The 17,143-nt window shown below is 38.8% G+C and overlaps 2 protein-coding genes across 5 annotated transcripts in view; one reads left to right on the forward strand and one right to left on the reverse strand.

The window, feature by feature from the left end:
* Positions 1-5,135, reverse strand: part of LOC107700962 (cat eye syndrome critical region protein 2-like) — a 39,563-nt gene extending 34,428 nt beyond the window's left edge. For all 3 annotated transcript variants that reach the window (XM_016502852.1, XM_016502858.1, XM_016502844.1), the window contains exon 1: positions 4,852-5,135. In XM_016502852.1, the coding sequence (XP_016358338.1) occupies positions 4,852-4,971 (120 nt within the window). In that variant the 5' untranslated portion in view covers positions 4,972-5,135. The remainder of the gene's footprint in view (positions 1-4,851) is intronic.
* Positions 5,136-6,819: 1,684 nt separating this feature from the next.
* LOC107700984 (mitochondrial glutamate carrier 1-like) overlaps positions 6,820-17,143 on the forward strand; it is a 14,788-nt gene continuing 4,464 nt past the window's right edge. Inside the window, exons 1-8 of one of the 2 annotated variants that reach the window (XM_016502868.1) lie at positions 6,820-7,048; positions 9,183-9,326; positions 9,439-9,561; positions 10,500-10,555; positions 10,748-10,838; positions 11,874-11,989; positions 12,243-12,435; positions 15,802-15,971. In XM_016502868.1, coding sequence (XP_016358354.1) covers positions 9,307-9,326; positions 9,439-9,561; positions 10,500-10,555; positions 10,748-10,838; positions 11,874-11,989; positions 12,243-12,435; positions 15,802-15,971 — 769 coding nt within the window. In that variant the 5' untranslated portion in view covers positions 6,820-7,048; positions 9,183-9,306. The remainder of the gene's footprint in view (positions 7,049-9,182; positions 9,327-9,438; positions 9,562-10,499; positions 10,556-10,747; positions 10,839-11,873; positions 11,990-12,242; positions 12,436-15,801; positions 15,972-17,143) is intronic. The other variant, XM_016502876.1, reaches the window with a different exon arrangement.

Here is a 17,143-nt window from a genome sequence, read left to right on the forward strand (position 1 = left end):
TTGCTTCCTTTGCTCCTATAAACAAACTCGCGAGACTAGCATATCTCAGAGGCGCGCGCACTGCGCATACGTCATATGCCTTCCACCGGAACGGCTTCCCCGTCTGACAGATAACGGAAGTGAGAGAAAAGTGTTTATTACATTTTAAATATGGATATTTTTCTTACAAAATGCATGGATTCACTACAGAAGGCCTTTATTCACCCCCCAGAGCCGTGTGAGGCACGTTTTATTATGAATGCGCGTGGGGGCGTGTTTAAACGAGGCGTTTTAGGAGGGCGTGGACGAGTCTTAACTTTTATAAAGAATATCTCTTTAGGTTTGAGACTTTAGTCTTTGCAACTTTAGGGATCTTATCTATTCACAAACAGCTTGTAACACTCCAAAGAGAAAGGAAAACTTGAAATCGCATCATATGACCCCTTTAAATTATCTAGAATGGAGGTGGGTGAGAGCAGTCCTTTTCAAGCTGCAGCATCTGGGGTCTGAAACAAGGCCTGATGACCCATCAGTTATTGATGGTGCAAATCCCACAGCCAGAGTTCACTTCCTCCTCCTCAAAACCACAGGAGCTCTACCGAGAATGAGCCCCTCACACATCAAAGCCGCTAATTCAACACAGGCTTCACACATGCACACCCATACACGCTCATGGCCATCCTTCTCAATCGGCACCCGGTGTTGGAGCAAAACGAGAGAGCACTACAGATCCTCCTGACACAAATCCATTTTCCTCATCTTAATCCATCTGCTTTTCAAAACAAGAGCCGTTGTCGGCTCCCGCTCCGCCAGGCCCCATTGAGATTAAATCTCCCTTTACAATCAAGCAGTGCGAGGCTCTAAAGAAAAGGTGCCCCAGACGAACACCAGCACCCAGTTACGACCATCTTGGCTCTCCGGGGGCAGAGGCAAAGAAAGCCACCATCTGTGATTTAGTCATGCTCATGCCAGGGCCAATGATGGAGTAGCAGTGTGTGAGGAGGAACGTGAATGAGGCTCTATTCAACACTGGCAGAACACACAACCCCAAGTTGGGTGGAGGAAAGGGGGCATAAGGGGGCATTTGTACCCAGAGCTGAAGGTGAGATGAGGAAGATGAAAGGGGGAAGTCTGTGATAATCCACTGGGAAGACACTGAGAAAATTCTGCCATGTAAAAGATCATGGATGAGACAAACAACTGTCAGGGAACATGTGGACGTGCTACATCAGAGCTCGACAAAGGCTTAATTAGCTCTTGCACAATGGCCTATGTGATCTCTGACAGAGACAAGCGTTAATTAGGGGTGCATCAGTAGTCTGAATTATAAACTCGATCAGTCACAGATTCTCATTAGAAAAGACACAGAGAAACAGCTAGCAAACCTGTGCAAAAGGAGTCCAGCCACAAGAGGATCAAATGAAGAGTCAATTACGAGGATGACTGCATCAAACCCTGTAAAAATGTAATCTTTGCAAATTAAAAAAAAAAACATATATATATAAATCTTTTGTATATATCTTTTGCTGTGGCAAACGCTTGGAACAAACGCTCACAGATCAATTATCCACCCACTCTCTAGACACCATCAAATTGATAATGAAGACATGAAAACAGACAAGCAACAAAACAACAACTCTCATCCTCTGTGTGGAGTCAGCAGGCTTGGTCCTCTGGCTGTGTTTGTGTATGAGGGGTGAGGAGGACATCCTGAAGAAGCCTCTCTCAGCTCTTGGAGGCGGTGGGATTTCAGGGCTCGTTTCACAGCCACACTGCCAGGAAATCAAGCGTGCTTCACACAGACAAAGAGCACGGAGAGAGCCCAAGCGAATAAGGCCTCTTCCTGCCGAGCACTTCTCTCATCTAGGGCAGAGATATGGAGCGAGATTGTGAAGTGTAACCAAAGAACAATGTGCAAGGAGCCGTATTGTCAGCTTGCCAAGAAGAATCTCCATTGTCAGCCCCTGAGAAAAAAGGAGCTGGCCAACACCTTAAAGGGGTCATATGATGCTGCTAAAAATAACATTATTTTGTGTATTTGGTGACTGCATCACTGCCTCTGTAATATCCACTGTGTTCGACACACAAAGCTTGTGCTCGGAAGGTGACCAATGACAATCATCAGCAAATTCAATCTTTCAATGGTTTTTAGCCTTTTTATGGCAAAATAATGCAAGATTATTTGATAAAACAAGATTCCTGACTTTGCTTTTCCCAGTTTATATTATAAAATGTTCAGAAGTCAGAGTTTGATTCAACTGATGAACAAATAGCTTATTCAACAGGTGAGATCAAGGTCTTTGTGACAAAAATTAGGTGTGTGAGAAAATCAACGTGCAAAATTAATCTGTTAATTTAAGACAAACAGTCATAGAGCCACCTTTTAGGGTAGGCTTTCTCCTACGTAAAAAACATTGTATCCTCTTATACCTGGATTTGGGTTCTATTTACTGAACTATCCACCTGCTTTTTTTTTTTTAGACATGGCCCTGGATAAGACCCACCAGGGCTGAAAACAAACAGATCAGGTACATGAAAATGTCAGCTAAGCCGATGCATCACCACACTGAGGATCATCTTTGAGCGAGTTGCTGGTAGATCTGCTTTGATTACATTCCCATCAACTTGTGTTGACTGGCTCAAGCAAATGAGATGACAAAGTCTGACAGAAATCCAAAGACACAAAGTGGATGCAAGTAAAACAAAAGTCCAATTTAGCATTTTTGCACTTGAACTAAACATAAAATTGAAAAGTTCTTCAAATCTATAAGGAATTACAATGCCAAAACATGTTCAACCAAATTTTCACACAAAATCTTCTGCGGTAATGCAAAGACATGAGAATCCTTACTGTGTATAACAGCCAGTCTAGCACTAATAAGCATTAGGACAATTGAGATTAAGACAAAAGATTATAATAGAAGACTAGTACAATGTGAGGGATGACTTGAAAAACGTCTCAATCACAAGATTAAAGCAACCGATTGGATTATTCACAATCCCATTCACGCACGGCTGCAAAGTTACCAGGATACTGAAGTGGGACTGAGAGCTTTTGTGCTGAATGACCTTGGACACCTATGCTGAATGCAATTAGGATGCAAGGATGAATCGCGAAACGGTCATTGACTTGCGCCTGACACAGACCCCCACCCTCTGAATGTAAATCCTTTGACACTGCATTGACACACACTGCCTGTAATCTGTGATCACTGCATTAAATAAGATTACACAAACTGTGCACACAGTAAACATATTCAGGAAGCTCGGTGTTGCAAAAAAAAAAAAAACCTAAATCAAACATGACCCAAAAATGGTCATGCCATAGCAATCATCTAACATACCAATTAGAAACCGATGACATCTATTTTTTCACAAATATTCACTGTTCAACTTTAGTTTATTAATACTTTACTGATCAATGGCATCACTTTTCTCTGAAAAATAGCACCTACAGGCAAAGTAACTTATTTAAAAGTATTGCTTGAATTACTTTTTTTAAATACAGCAATTTATTCTTAAGCAATACATTTTTATTACAAAAAAAATTCAGCATAAAATAAATTAGCTTTATAATTAACAGCTGCATAATTCAATAATAATTCTTTAACAGTAATAATTTATGTTGTTTTTAATAAAAAGCTGTTTTATTGTTTATTTAGTTATTTTGAGTAAAAAAAACAACAATAATTAAAAGTCATTTCTGCATATCAGACACTTATGATAATCTTTCATAAAAAGGGCAATATCGTAAAACTCTAGTAGGAAATTCCTAACTGATCATGCCAGTTATAACTTTTTCTGGGAAGCAGCACGCGGTGATCAGCACCTCAAATCCTTCATGCAATAACAAAGCCAGTGACTAGCACGTTTCACACATGTGGGGGTCGAGATGGACCGAGTTTACTGATGCCTGTGACAAATTCACTGTTGTTTCCAAATGCAAGTTAAGGGGGAGATGTTAAAAATGGGGGTGTCAATGTAAAAACGACTCTATTTAAACGTTTCGGGTTTACATTCGCACCGACAGATCAACTTGAGACTAATTTTACAGCATCATTGTAAAGAGACTAAATCAATAAACAAAACAGACAGACTGTATGGAACAATGACCAATTCGAAGGCAGCCTGTGATCCAACAATAAACTTGTAACCCAATAATCATGAACTTGGCTTGAGTTTACAACAAAGCACCAAGCTTAAACAACACAGCACAACAAAACAAGCCCAGGTGATCCAGTTTTAATCAAGACACTAGAAAGTTTATGAGTCAATCTTACTCGACGCCACTTGCGGCGTGAATCCCAAAATGAAAGAACAGGTCTCACGAGAATAAACAGGCGACTTTAAAATCGAATTTAAGGCTAAACTTCAACGCGGATACGGACAGACTGATTACATTAACAATTTGTTGAACTTCAACAAGGTGAAACAAAGTCTAACCTACTATATAACCCAACTCGGTACTCAGTCACGCAGTTTATAAACAAAGACAAAACCAAACACTACTAACCACTGAAAAAAACAAGCTTTGTCTTTATTAAAATCTGATTTTGAAGTAAAAAAAAAAAAATCATAAACACAACAGTCAGCACGTCCAGTGTTTTGGGTAGACGTCTGGCTGGCTGGACGGTTTAGCTCTGTTATTATATAAACCAACGCTAAATAACTGACTTTATTCTATCAATATCACTATCACAGAATTGCGCTGGCGCACCATTATTAACTTAGCTCACTAATAGTGTGAATGTTTAAAGTAACAAACAAAGTCATATGGTTGGGAAATATGGCCAACTTTTTTTTGTTTAGTTTCGTTTTAATGAACCTGACGGAAAGGAAACGGAGGCGTAAATTAGGACAGGTATAATTTACCTCGATTTCAAAGTCTGGTAAATTGAACGCCGTCCTGAAGAGAGAGCAGAAGTGCGCTATGGCGGGGACTTCCCACCAAGACTGGATCTCCTCCACAGAAGTTATACATCCCTGGGACATTTTTCTGTTTTCCAACGAGTGTCTCACATTAAAAAGTGTGGCTTAGACGATTCCGTCCGTCGTGTTCGTCACATAGGACTTGTTTAACTGAACAGCAAAACTTGTTGTCCTTGCGGTGCAGTAGCCATTGCGACCCGTGGAGTCGAACAATCTGTTTCAATCCGCATTTCACAGGAGGAGAACAGATGGGCTGGGCGCTACCATCTGTCACGGAAATAGGGGTCTACGCGTACCAAAACAAATACAATATCAACACAAATCAAACGAAACCTTTATAATATCTGCTGTTTACAATATTAGAAACTTTTAATAACTAGCTGACCTGATTGAGTCACTGTGAGAGAAAAAATCTCGCAGTTAGTCAGTCTTTGCGGTCAGGTGTCCTACCTTCGCTTGAAATGGTATGTTCGTTTAAAGGGAATGCACAAACATTTGAATTTCGTTGAAAGGGAAGTTGCTCTGTTGGCTTGTTATTACTGGAGAATCCTCGCGAATGATCTAGAATATGACATGTGTACGGACGATAGCATGATAATACGTTACACTGACATTTTTGCGTTTAATTAGTGTTTTTTTTCTATCATAAATTATTTGTTTGATTTACCGTTTAATTGTAGCAGTGAACGAACGAATTAAAATAAGAAATTTCTGTTGTTTGTTACCGACGACAAAGGTTGATTGTAATTTGAAATGCTAATGTTGTTTCTAAATAGTGTTTTGGCATAGTGATTATAAACAAAGTATAAGTCCTTAGATCGAATTATTATTATTATTTTTAACAGCAGACACGAGTTTTTAAGACTAATACCTTTTGACTAATTGTAATGATGTGAATTACAAACTGGTGTTCAATATAAGGATCCAGCGCCTCCTGTTGACATGAAAATATAATGCACACTGTTGGTGTGCCTACATATGACCAATAGAATCCAGCTGCAGACCCGCAGCGCCAGCAGTTTCAGAACCGCAGCCACAGAACCGGAAGTGAGGGGCGGCGTTATTGACAACGAGAGAGCACGGTGAGTAGTCTGTAATGTTTTTGCTATCATATGTTTAATAATTATCGTATATATTGAGTGGAAGAGAGCGCTGGTCATTCACTCCCCCCATCTACAATCCCTGCCAGTACCCCCGACCTTTGGGTTACAAGTCTGACTCTCTAACCATTAGGCCTCTATCTGTCTGTCTGTCTGTCTGCCTGTATATCTATCTATCTATCTGTCTGTCTGTCTGCCTGTATATCTATCTATCTGTCTGTCTGTCTGTATATCTATCTATCTAGCTATCTATCTGGCTGTCTGTATATCTATCTGTCTGTCGTAGCCAAGTATGGTGTCCCATACTCGGAATTTGAGATCTGCATTTAACCCATCCAAGTGCACACACACAGCAGCGAGTAGGTGAACACACACACACACACACACACACACACACAAAGAACACACACCCGGCGCAGTCTATCTATCTATCTATCTATCTATCTATCTATCTATCTATCTATTGTCTGTCTGTCTGTCTGTCTGTCTGTCTGTCTGTCTGTCTGTCTATTGTCTGTCTGTCTGTCTGTCTAACATTTGATGTGAATTATGGCATTTTGGTTTGTTACAGCAACACAAATGATCATCAATATGTATTTGTTTCATTATGATAATCAATAATCATTTGGTAGCCAAAACTGTGGATGTAGCAGATAATGGATGCAATGACTGTTACATTTCTAATTTCATAATTTTTTTATTTATTTTTAATATAATTGTGTTAATATAATATTTTTTGTCTTTTTTTTTGTAATTTGAGATGAAGTTGTGTAATGCAATGTACATGCTTGTATATGTGTGAATGTGTGTCAAGTTTCATTAGTGGAAAGCTGTTCATTCCCTGTCTATGTCACTGGGAGTCACCACAAGAGGGAGGGACTTAAACACGGAGGGACAATGCTTGTGTTTATGCAATGGCCCCTGAGTGGCGGCTGGCTCTGTCGGATCTCTTGTGCCTGACTACGGCTGCTGCACACATTGTCAGCGTGCAGAGGGGGGAAGTGGACAGCTTGATCTGCCCGGTCAATACACTGACAGAGGTAAGAACATGATAATCATCCTCTCAAACAGAGTTCCTAACTTGTGAATTGGTCAAATATGCAGGCTTGCGTGAGGGGGATCTGTTTGGGGTAGTTGTGGAAAGACTTGTGAGGGAGCGCTTAAGGATCGGGTTTGGGGGCCAGATCTCACTTGTCTATGTTTTGGCAGTGGAGTGGTATGAATAGAGCAGGGTTGAAAGAAAGCAGTGCTGAAGAGAAATGCATGCTCAGAATGCCACTGGGCTCCAGAAAAGACAGCGCGAGAGGAAAAGAGAGGGACAGAGAAAAGGGAGGATGTCAGTATGCAGGAGGAAAAAAGATAGAGGGGTGAAAGTAAGAATGGTACCCCAAATGAGGAGAGAATTAATGGAAACATACACGAGGAAAGAGAAAAGTTACGAAAGGGGGACTTTAGGACAAGTGAGGGAAAAGAGAAAGCAAGAAAAATAGTAAAGAAATCCTGCAATTTTTCCTGCAGTGATGAGTAGTTGACAAAATTTCAACTGGTTTCAGTGGAATGACTTCCATTCAGAACTATTTTAAATATACTATTTATGTATGCAGCTTTATATCCCTTATTTGAGAATATGTAAATTATTGTAACACTTTACAATAAGGTTCCATTTGCTAACATTAGTTAACTATATTATTTAACATGAATTAACAATTAAAATACTTCTAAAGCTTTCATTAATTTTGGTTATTTTTAATTTCAACAATTAATAGTACATTATTAAAATCAATAATTGTATCTTTTAATATTAATTAAAGGTCTTGAGATAACGAACTAAGAATGTACAGTTGTATTTTTATTATCTAACATTAACAGAGATCGTTAGTTAATGCATTAACCAATGAACCTTTTTATAAAGCAGTACCTTAAATATTTAAAAATATATATTTGTCAAACTGCAGAACCATTTAAAGTGAGCAATATAAATAAAGTGGTACATTTTTTTACAGGAAGATATAGACATTTCCTTATACATATATACATTTTCACAGGTAAATCTAGAATAAAAGACAGAGACATTTTATGTGTCAACTACTCAAATAAGGTTTACACTACATCATTCTACTCTAGAAAACTAAAAACACTGATATACTAATATAAAAGTTTGATGTATAAGACTTTAGTATTATATATGTAGTCAATAAAAACTTAGAGAGCACAATCTATTGTAGACATCTATATTTACATCTTTTTTTACAAATGATGTTGTTGATACTGTGTTGAAGAACAGGAAGTCATGTTGATAAGCCCCTCACCTGTTAGCTCTCTTCTCTAGATTAATTCAAGAGGTCACAACCTCATTAGCAGCGAGATTAGAGAGACTTTAGGAGGGAGGATGTTCTGTTTGTGCACTGTAGAAAAGCCAGGCCCGGTTCTACGGGGGTGCTAGAGGGTGCCAAGCACCCTCAGTTAATGCTGTTATAATGGCATTTCATTGCAGATTTGGCAAACTATCCAGTGATGTTAACATCTTTTGCCGCGTTGAGCAATGTAGACAATCACAGACATATCTGTTGATTTCTTGAACCCAACAGCCAATCAGAGCGTTTAAGTTAGAATCCACTCACCGTTTAAATTGCCGCAGCAATATTTGTTCGGTGAATGTGATTTCACCAAGTACAACATGTTCCTGGATCAACATCCTTGTTGATCCTGGAACAACATTCCAATCAACCAATCAGGACTGAGGGATAAGGTTTCAAGAAATGTCAGTTTTAGGCTTACAGTCAGGGTTAGATGCTTCTACACCCTTCTTATTCACCTATCATTTCCCTCTGATTTTAGGAATAAATTATGGATAGGGTTAGGTTAGGGATTGGGTTAGGTCTATATTTTTGGACAGTAATGTTGATCCATGATCAACAAAAGATGTGTTACTGAACATGTCTTACTTGGCAAAATCACGGCGACCGAAGCACCCTAAGTGATGTGATTCTGGAGCTGGGCCTGAGAAAAGCAGAAAGTAAAATCAGTGATTGTAAAACAAATGTAAAGTCTATTTTTATTGCAGAAATATTGCATGTTATACTAAAAAGTCATATGTCCTGAATTGTATTTCAATTGTGTCTTAGCAAGTTTCAAGGTGATTTATATTTACCAGAGTGGCTGTTCTCCCTAAAGGGAAGGGTGTGAAGGTCAGCACGCCGTGCCAGAAGGCAGGCTGGGTGAGCCGTGGACGGTTTATCCTGAAACTTTTGCAGCAGAGAGAGAAGAATTGGAGGAAATCAGTTAAAGTGTGGCCAAAATGGCCGAGAAGAAATTGAGGTAAATTTTCCACTGATGTCGTATATATCATTTGAGATCCACAAGTCGTTATATTGACATGTTTTTGTGTGTGGTTTTTGTCCTGCATGTGTGTGTTTCCTGGTGTTCACAGCCTCCCTGCTAAGCTGATTAACGGGGGCGTGGCTGGACTGGTGGGTGTGACCTGCGTGTTTCCCATTGATCTCGCCAAGACCCGCCTCCAAAATCAGCAGGGTGCTCGTGTTTATAGTGGAATGTGAGTTCAACATCTTTATGAGGTCCCATAACTATGCTGCATTGCATGTCCCCCACTTTGTTTTGGGGCCTCTTGTTTTGCAGGTGCATTTTTAAAATATAGGTTCTTCATTGGCATCTATGGTTGCATTAAGAACCTTTAACATTCATGGAAACTTTCCACTGCACAAAAAAGTTATTTATTGTGGAAAACTATTATTTAGATTATTAAATAGTTATTTCATTTTAATGGTCCTGTGTGTACTTGTTTTTTTGCACTTGATTTTACAATTTTTAAAAACATTTCTGCATCTAAAAAACAACTGTTTATGGTTTCACTCAAAGTGAATCATGAAGGCAGCATGTGTTAGTGATTTATTCTGGGCGGAGGACTTTGTCTCGATTTTACTGAATGACTCAGATGATGCAAAACAACTTGAGTCGCATGCTTTTGCATGCTTGATCTGTTCATGCTTCCGAATATTCTTTAAGTAGCTTGCTCTTTTACTTTTTAAGTAGCTTGCTCTTTATGCATGTGTGATACCATTGAGATAAAGAGAAGTGCTCTTTGTAGTGATGGTCCGTAAGGGGCTCTTTTCTTCTTCGTACACTTATGTAACGAGCGAATACCCAAGTGGTTTGTGGGCAAGAGACAGGCTGCTATGTTTTAAGTTCTTTCTTCCACACATTCTTCTAAGAATTCTTTGTGAATGTCTAATTTGGCTGTTCATTATACACAGACATGGAGAGCATTTTGGTGTCTGTTGTTTAAGAGATTTTACATGGTTTATTCTGGTTGTTTTAATTCTAGTTAACAAACACTTTACAATGCATTTGAATGAATTGTGAATTAATTTTTTGCATTTGAATGAATGAATCATTACATTTCAGTTAGCATATTTCATAACCAGATTGGAGTATTTAATTAATCACGCAGAACATTTCTGTCTTGTTATGAAGGTTGGACTGTTTGGCAAAGACGATCAAAATGGAGGGCTACTTTGGCATGTATCGAGGTATGAAGTTTCTTTTCTTGTCTACAGTGCCGACTTGGGTTTTAAAATCAAAATTTAATTTCCCATCTTATTGCACATTCCTGGTGAGGACAGTGTTATTTAAAATATTAATAGTTTTAATTGCTGACAGGTTCTGGTATATGTTGCTTTTGTTTATATTCTGAGAATTTCACTTCACTGTGTTTCTCTCAGGTGCAGCTGTGAATCTTACACTGGTCACACCAGAGAAAGCCATCAAACTGGCTGCCAATGATGTCTTCAGACAGAAGCTCTCCAAAGATGGGTAACCTCCAATTTTTAACCATTTCTAAAAGCAAGCATTTTTTCCGCAACACTCCCACATCTGATATTTGTCTAAAAAAGCTATACTGATTTAAATCTCACAGTAAGTTGAAAGCATGTGTTTGATTTACTAAAAGTATTGATTCATTCGTGAATCGGGACGCATTGTTGTGCTGTATGTTTCAGATTCACTGAAAAGAATGGGCACATTAGAATGAAAGGAATAATACGCATATACATGAACATTCTGTCATCATTTACTTACTTTCATGTTGTTCTAAACCTGTATGACTTTCATTTTACTGTAGAACACAAAAGGAGATATTTTGAACTTTCTGATTCACTAAAAATAATTGACTCATTAGAGTCATATGTTCAGGAATCGGACTGCTCTGGTTGCGCTGTATGTTTCTGATTCACTAAAAAGAATCAGGTCATTAGATTCACATGTTCAGGAATCGGACCGCTGTTTGTGCTGTATGTTTTTGATTCACTAAAAGAATTGACTCGTTAGAGTTATATCTTCAGGAATCGGACCCCTCTGGTTGCGCTGTATGTTTCTTACTAAAAAATAATCAGGTCATTAGATTCATATGTTCAGGAATCGGACCGCTCTGTTTGCGCTGAATGTTTCTGATTCACTAAAAAGAATTGACTCATTAGAGACATTTGTTCAGGAATCGGACCCCTCTGTTTGCGCTGTATGTTTCTGATTCACTAAAAATAATGGGCTAATTAGAGTAATTTGTTCGAGAGTTGGACCGCGCTGGTTGTGCTGGATGTTTCTCATTAGCTGTAAAGAAATGTCTCAGTAGAGTCTGTGGATTCAGTAGCGGTGTTGAGAAAACACTGTAAGCAACTCTGTCAGAGTTTTTATTGTGGTTCTTAACAAAGACCTTAGAAAACATTATCTGTAAGCTATTCCACAGAGGCATTTAGGTCACCAGCGGACTAATGCGAGCAATTATTTCTTTGGTAAATGCAATAATAATCATGTCTCATCTGCCCCATCTGTCATTGTATCTGTCACCCACAGAAAATTACCTCTGTGGGGGGAAATCCTTGCGGGCTGTGGAGCAGGAACCTGTCAGGTGGTAGTCACCACCCCCATGGAAATGCTAAAAATACAATTGCAGGATGCTGGCAGGTTGGGTAAGTGTGTTTATTATGCTCCCATGAGTGTCATCCAAGGTATGTAGGTCTCTATCTTAGGATGCCTTACTAAGTACAAAGGTTAGCCAGAAATAAGCTGTTTGAGTAGAATGGTGTCCACCGAACAGCAGTTCCAGTTTTATTACACTACAAGATATAAAATATAAAGAAGAAAAAAATATATACACGAAAAAAAATATAAAGATGATATTGAAAAAATGAGTTGTAACCTCTCCACTTTTGTCTTTACAAGCTGCTCAGCGGACTGTCGCTGCCTCTGCCTCTGCCTCTGCCGCTGGTTCGACCCCTTCACTGGTTGGCTCTCAGGCAGCACAGCCGGGCACAAATGCCCCTCCTCGATCCTCAGCGACCCGTATCACCCTGGAGCTACTTAAGACTCGAGGCCTCAGGGGTCTTTATAAGGGTGCTGGTGCTACACTGATGAGGTAAGACCCAATCACCTATTTGACCAAGGACTATAAGGAATATTTTTGATGTTGTCAAGGAATAATTAACTTACAAATGAAAATGTCATAATTTACTCCCCCAGACCTGCATGATTTTGTTTCTACAGTGGAACAAGGATAGATTTTGAACATACAGTGAATTGGAGCTTTCAAGGTCAAAAAAGAAACCAAAAGCACTTTAAAAGTAGTTCACAGGACTCATGTGCTTCTTCTGAAGCAATATAAATAATCATTTAGTGACAAATAGACTACATTTTAAGTTGTTATTCATTAAAATCTTTCTCTCCGGTAGTGTTGCCAAGTCCTTGTTTTCCCGCGGAATTGGGCTACTTTAACACTGTTGCCGCGGGTTGTTTTTCATGTCTGCGGGTTGAAGTGACCCCAATAACGTGATATTTAGCCCCTGGAATGTGAATTTTACTGGAGGATCCCTGCCGAAAAACGTGTATTTTACCCCCCGGAATGCGATTTTTACCGGGGAACCCCCCTCGAAACGCAATTGGGCTAGTTTTGGGCTAGATTTGAGTAGCAATTTGGCGGGTTTTGTTGCGAAAACCTGGCAACCCTGCTCTCCTGGTTAATTGAATAGAATTCAAGAATTAAAACAGTCTGATTTGTGCATAAATCATTCAAATCAGTTTTGTAAACTGGATCACCAGATGAATTGCAAAGATCAGACTCATAAGACGGAAGTTGCGGTCATCTTTTCTTCTCTATGTATTTGTATTTCCAAGTGAAATGGCTCCTTGAAGGAGAAAAAATGTACCGCAGGACTTGATTTGTTCATAAGGAATTGATTTGATTGAATTTAGAAAAATAATGTTGTGCATGGATAAATTATTTATAATAAACACAGCAATATTCCATAAAAAAAGAATTGTCAATTTCATGGTGGCCTGTTCACATGAAGAATAATCACTATAAAGATAACTATATTAGTGTCTACACCAATATACAGAAGTTGTTTTTATCATTCAACAACTGTAAAAAAATAAATAAAAAATAAGCTCTGAAAGTAATGGAAAAAATAGCTCTGAAAGTAATTCCAATTATATTGTTCCTCTGTGTCATTAGGGGCCAAGCCCAAAGGGCTGTAGCCCCTATTGTATCTGTATGTGTTCTTTATTATTATTCTTCTTCTTCTCGTCCAATGGGAGTCTATGGCAGCCCTATGAAGGCAACATAGGAAAATTATGAAATTTGGCACACTTGTAGTGATGGCCATGAATAGTGATCTGACCAACTTTGGGGTCGCTAGGACCAACAAACTTTGATCAATCAAAACGAAACTTGGTAAACTTCGTTACCACCATCATCTGAGGGCCCATGCCAAAGTTGGGAACAGCGCCACCTATGGGTCGTGAGATACCAAAAATTCACATTTTCACTTATAACTTTTGAACAATTAGTCAGAAAATTATGATCTTGGTGTCATTGGATTTCTTGTGTCATGCCGAATCTGTGGATGTTAATTTTGCATATGAAATGTGCCAGGATTGGCTGAACCATGTGTCCGCCATTTTAAAGTTTGACATAAATGCACAAAAATCGGTAGGGATCATTAACACCATGTCCCAGAAGTACCTCACAATTTGCAGACAGCGCCACCTAGTGTTCCAGAGACATTATGATACTTGCAAAAACACCTATAACTTTTGAAAACGTTGTCCAAATTATCTTGTTTTAATATAATTTCATTCCCTGGGTTATGCCGATTCTGACGATGTCTCATTTATCATTTTCCATGAATGTGCCTGTCAGCCATATTGAAGTAAATGTAAAACTGTATTTTCGCTACTCCTCATTCAAATTTTGCCCAATTTTGTCCAAAATCTGAACGTATGATCTTTGGACCGAGCCGCAAAGAAATGACTGAACAGATTTTTGATATTCACTACCGTTCCCGAGAAATACCTCTACAAAGTAGACTGTGCCTGTGTTTTTTTAATTATGCTAGTAAGCTTAGCGTGCTAATAAGTTACAGACTAACCAGTTACCATACTGTTTAATGTGACTCTTCAGCTATCAAGAAAACCATAAGCTGCGTTACAATTTACTAACTTTGAATGTTACGCTGCTTAGAATGCTTAAGATTTATTTTTTTGTGAGATCATTCTCCCACCTTAACCTTTCTTCTTCAGCCTGGTGAGTGTGTGTCAACTGAGTGGAGCACTCTGCTAAGCCACTGGCCCTGAAGCCCTAAGGTCGTTGGTTTGAATCCAGGGTGGTTAATGTTGCTTATGTTCCAAACGTTGCATTTTCCGTGCGTGTTCGTATTGAATCAGAAGCGTGTCTTTGGTCAGTCTCATCTGAACTTCTGTTTGTTTTTGAACTTCTGTACTTCTGAAACTATCTGTTATTTTGTATGTACGTTCCATTTCTGCCGTTTTTCTTCTTGCCGCTTTGCGCTACAGCCCTTCTCGGGCTTGACCCCGGAATCGCTGCTTGCAGCTATATTTATCATTATAGTTGTGATGTGGAACTTGTGGAAGTTGTGATGTTTTACGTCCTTGGTGTGAATGGGCCTTCATTCGTGACGAAAATAGAAAAACAACTTAAATTTTGGTTTGTTCATCAAACTATTGTCTGACTTACAATATAGTGCATGAGCCATACGAACATTTTTTATGAAATTCTTTGGTGTCTTTTGAGAGCCCAATCATCATTCACTTTCATTATATTCTAACAGAAGCCTAAAGATTCTTTAAAAATGCACCTTTTATGTTCTGTAGAAGAAAGAAAGTCATGAAGGTTCGGACGACATGCCACCCATTATAAATAATATCAGAATTTGAATGGATTTGTGAACTCTCCCTTTAACTCAAATAACTAAGCTATGATAGCCGATCAACATCCAGATCTTTAGCAAATCTTCAGTGACGTGCTGTCTTAACTAATTTAAGTGATTGCTCTCTCAGACTGTTTTGTTATTAAAGGATGGATATACATCACGGTGACCTTTCACCTTTAACACCTCCCACACAAATAAACCCACTCACCTATCCGAACAGCCCCTCCCCCGCAGACTCGCTGCAGACTGTGATGTAATCCCAGCTGAACTGATGTAACCTGCCAGCTGTCAGTTCTGATCTGTTATTCATAGCTTCTAATTAACTGTTGGCGGAATTCTCTTCTTAATGTTATTCTAATGAAAACGCAATCTATCTCAATCTGTTTGTCTCTCATCTGCGGCTTACACAACCTAAATCATATTTCTACAATCACACTTTCACGTTTTACATTTACAGACTAAAACTAATAAGACACAGTGATCAATCACGATTCATCAATAACATCCTGCAGCTATGTCTACATTCTATGGCTCTATGTCTGTTCTTTGTTCAGGGATGTCCCATTTTCCATGATCTACTTCCCGCTGTTCGCCAACCTCAACGCCGTGGGCCGCACTGAGGATCGCCATAGCAACCCCCAGGAGCGGGCCCCCTTCCTGCAGTCTTTCGTGGCTGGCTGCACAGCCGGCTCAGTGGCGGCAGTAGCTGTCACTCCCCTGGATGGTGAGATGCAGGCAAGAGAGGAGTAGAGGAACACAGTTTGCTCTCTCTCCTTTGGAAATGTACGCAGATAAATGTCCCATTCAGTTAGTCAGAGCCATCCGAGCCTGTAAAAATCAGTGCTAATCCTGTTTCAATACTAGTGCTGCACTGCTGAGAAACTTAGAGTTTTTGTATGGCTAACAGACGATAAATATTTATTTATTTATATTTTAGTACTACTAACATTTTAATGTGTTGTGTCGTGTCACTTATGTTTTAATATATTGAATATATATAATTATATAATATATTTTAATATATTATTTCCAAACTTGCCTACTGCATATATATTTATTTATTTTAAATAGGTCTCATTAGTAGCAAGTAATATCAGAAAAACAAAGTGACTATTGCATTTAATCTGTATTATTTAAATATTATTTATATAGTATTATATTTACTAATATATGTTTTTTATATAATATTCTATTTGTGAATATTTAGAATTGTATTTTATTTTTATATTTTAGTTTAAAGGGTCATATGACGTTGCTAAAAAAAACATTATTTTGTGTATTTGGTGAAATGCAATGTGTTTACATGGTTTAAGGTTCAAAAAACATTATTTTCCACATACTGTACATTATTGTTTCTCCTCTATGCCCCGCCTTTCTGAAACACGTCGATTTTTACAAAGCTCATCGGTCTGAAAAGCGAGGTGTGCTCTGATTGGCCAGCTATCCAGTGCGTTGTGCTTGGCCGAACACCTCAAGCGTGTGACGGAAATAGTATGCCCCTTACCAGGTTCAGGAAACTTTCCTCTGTAAAATGCGCTGCACACACTCAAATATTTGGGTTGTACTGTTCTGGAACAGTGTTGTAAATAAAACATAACCACTGATTTCTAGTTGTGTCCTCTGTTGGAAGGCAAAACAAAGTAGTTTGGCTTTCACAACAAAACACACAGCGTGAACACTACAGTACTATACAAACAATACTACAGCGAGAATAAAAGTTCCTCTTTTTTTCTTTGCGTATACATTTGGGTGGTGTTATGCAAATCTTCCCACACAGTAACGTAGACATGTGGGGGCGTGTTTGAACAAGGGGTTTTAGGAAGGCGTGAACGAGTCTTAACTTTTATAAAGAATATCTCTTTGGGTTTGAGACTTTAGTCTTTGCGACTTTACAGA

This window comes from Sinocyclocheilus anshuiensis, unplaced genomic scaffold, assembly GCF_001515605.1.
Source record: "Sinocyclocheilus anshuiensis isolate Anshui unplaced genomic scaffold, SAMN03320099.WGS_v1.1 scaffold1423, whole genome shotgun sequence".
NCBI classification, from domain to species: Eukaryota; Metazoa; Chordata; class Actinopteri; order Cypriniformes; family Cyprinidae; genus Sinocyclocheilus; species Sinocyclocheilus anshuiensis.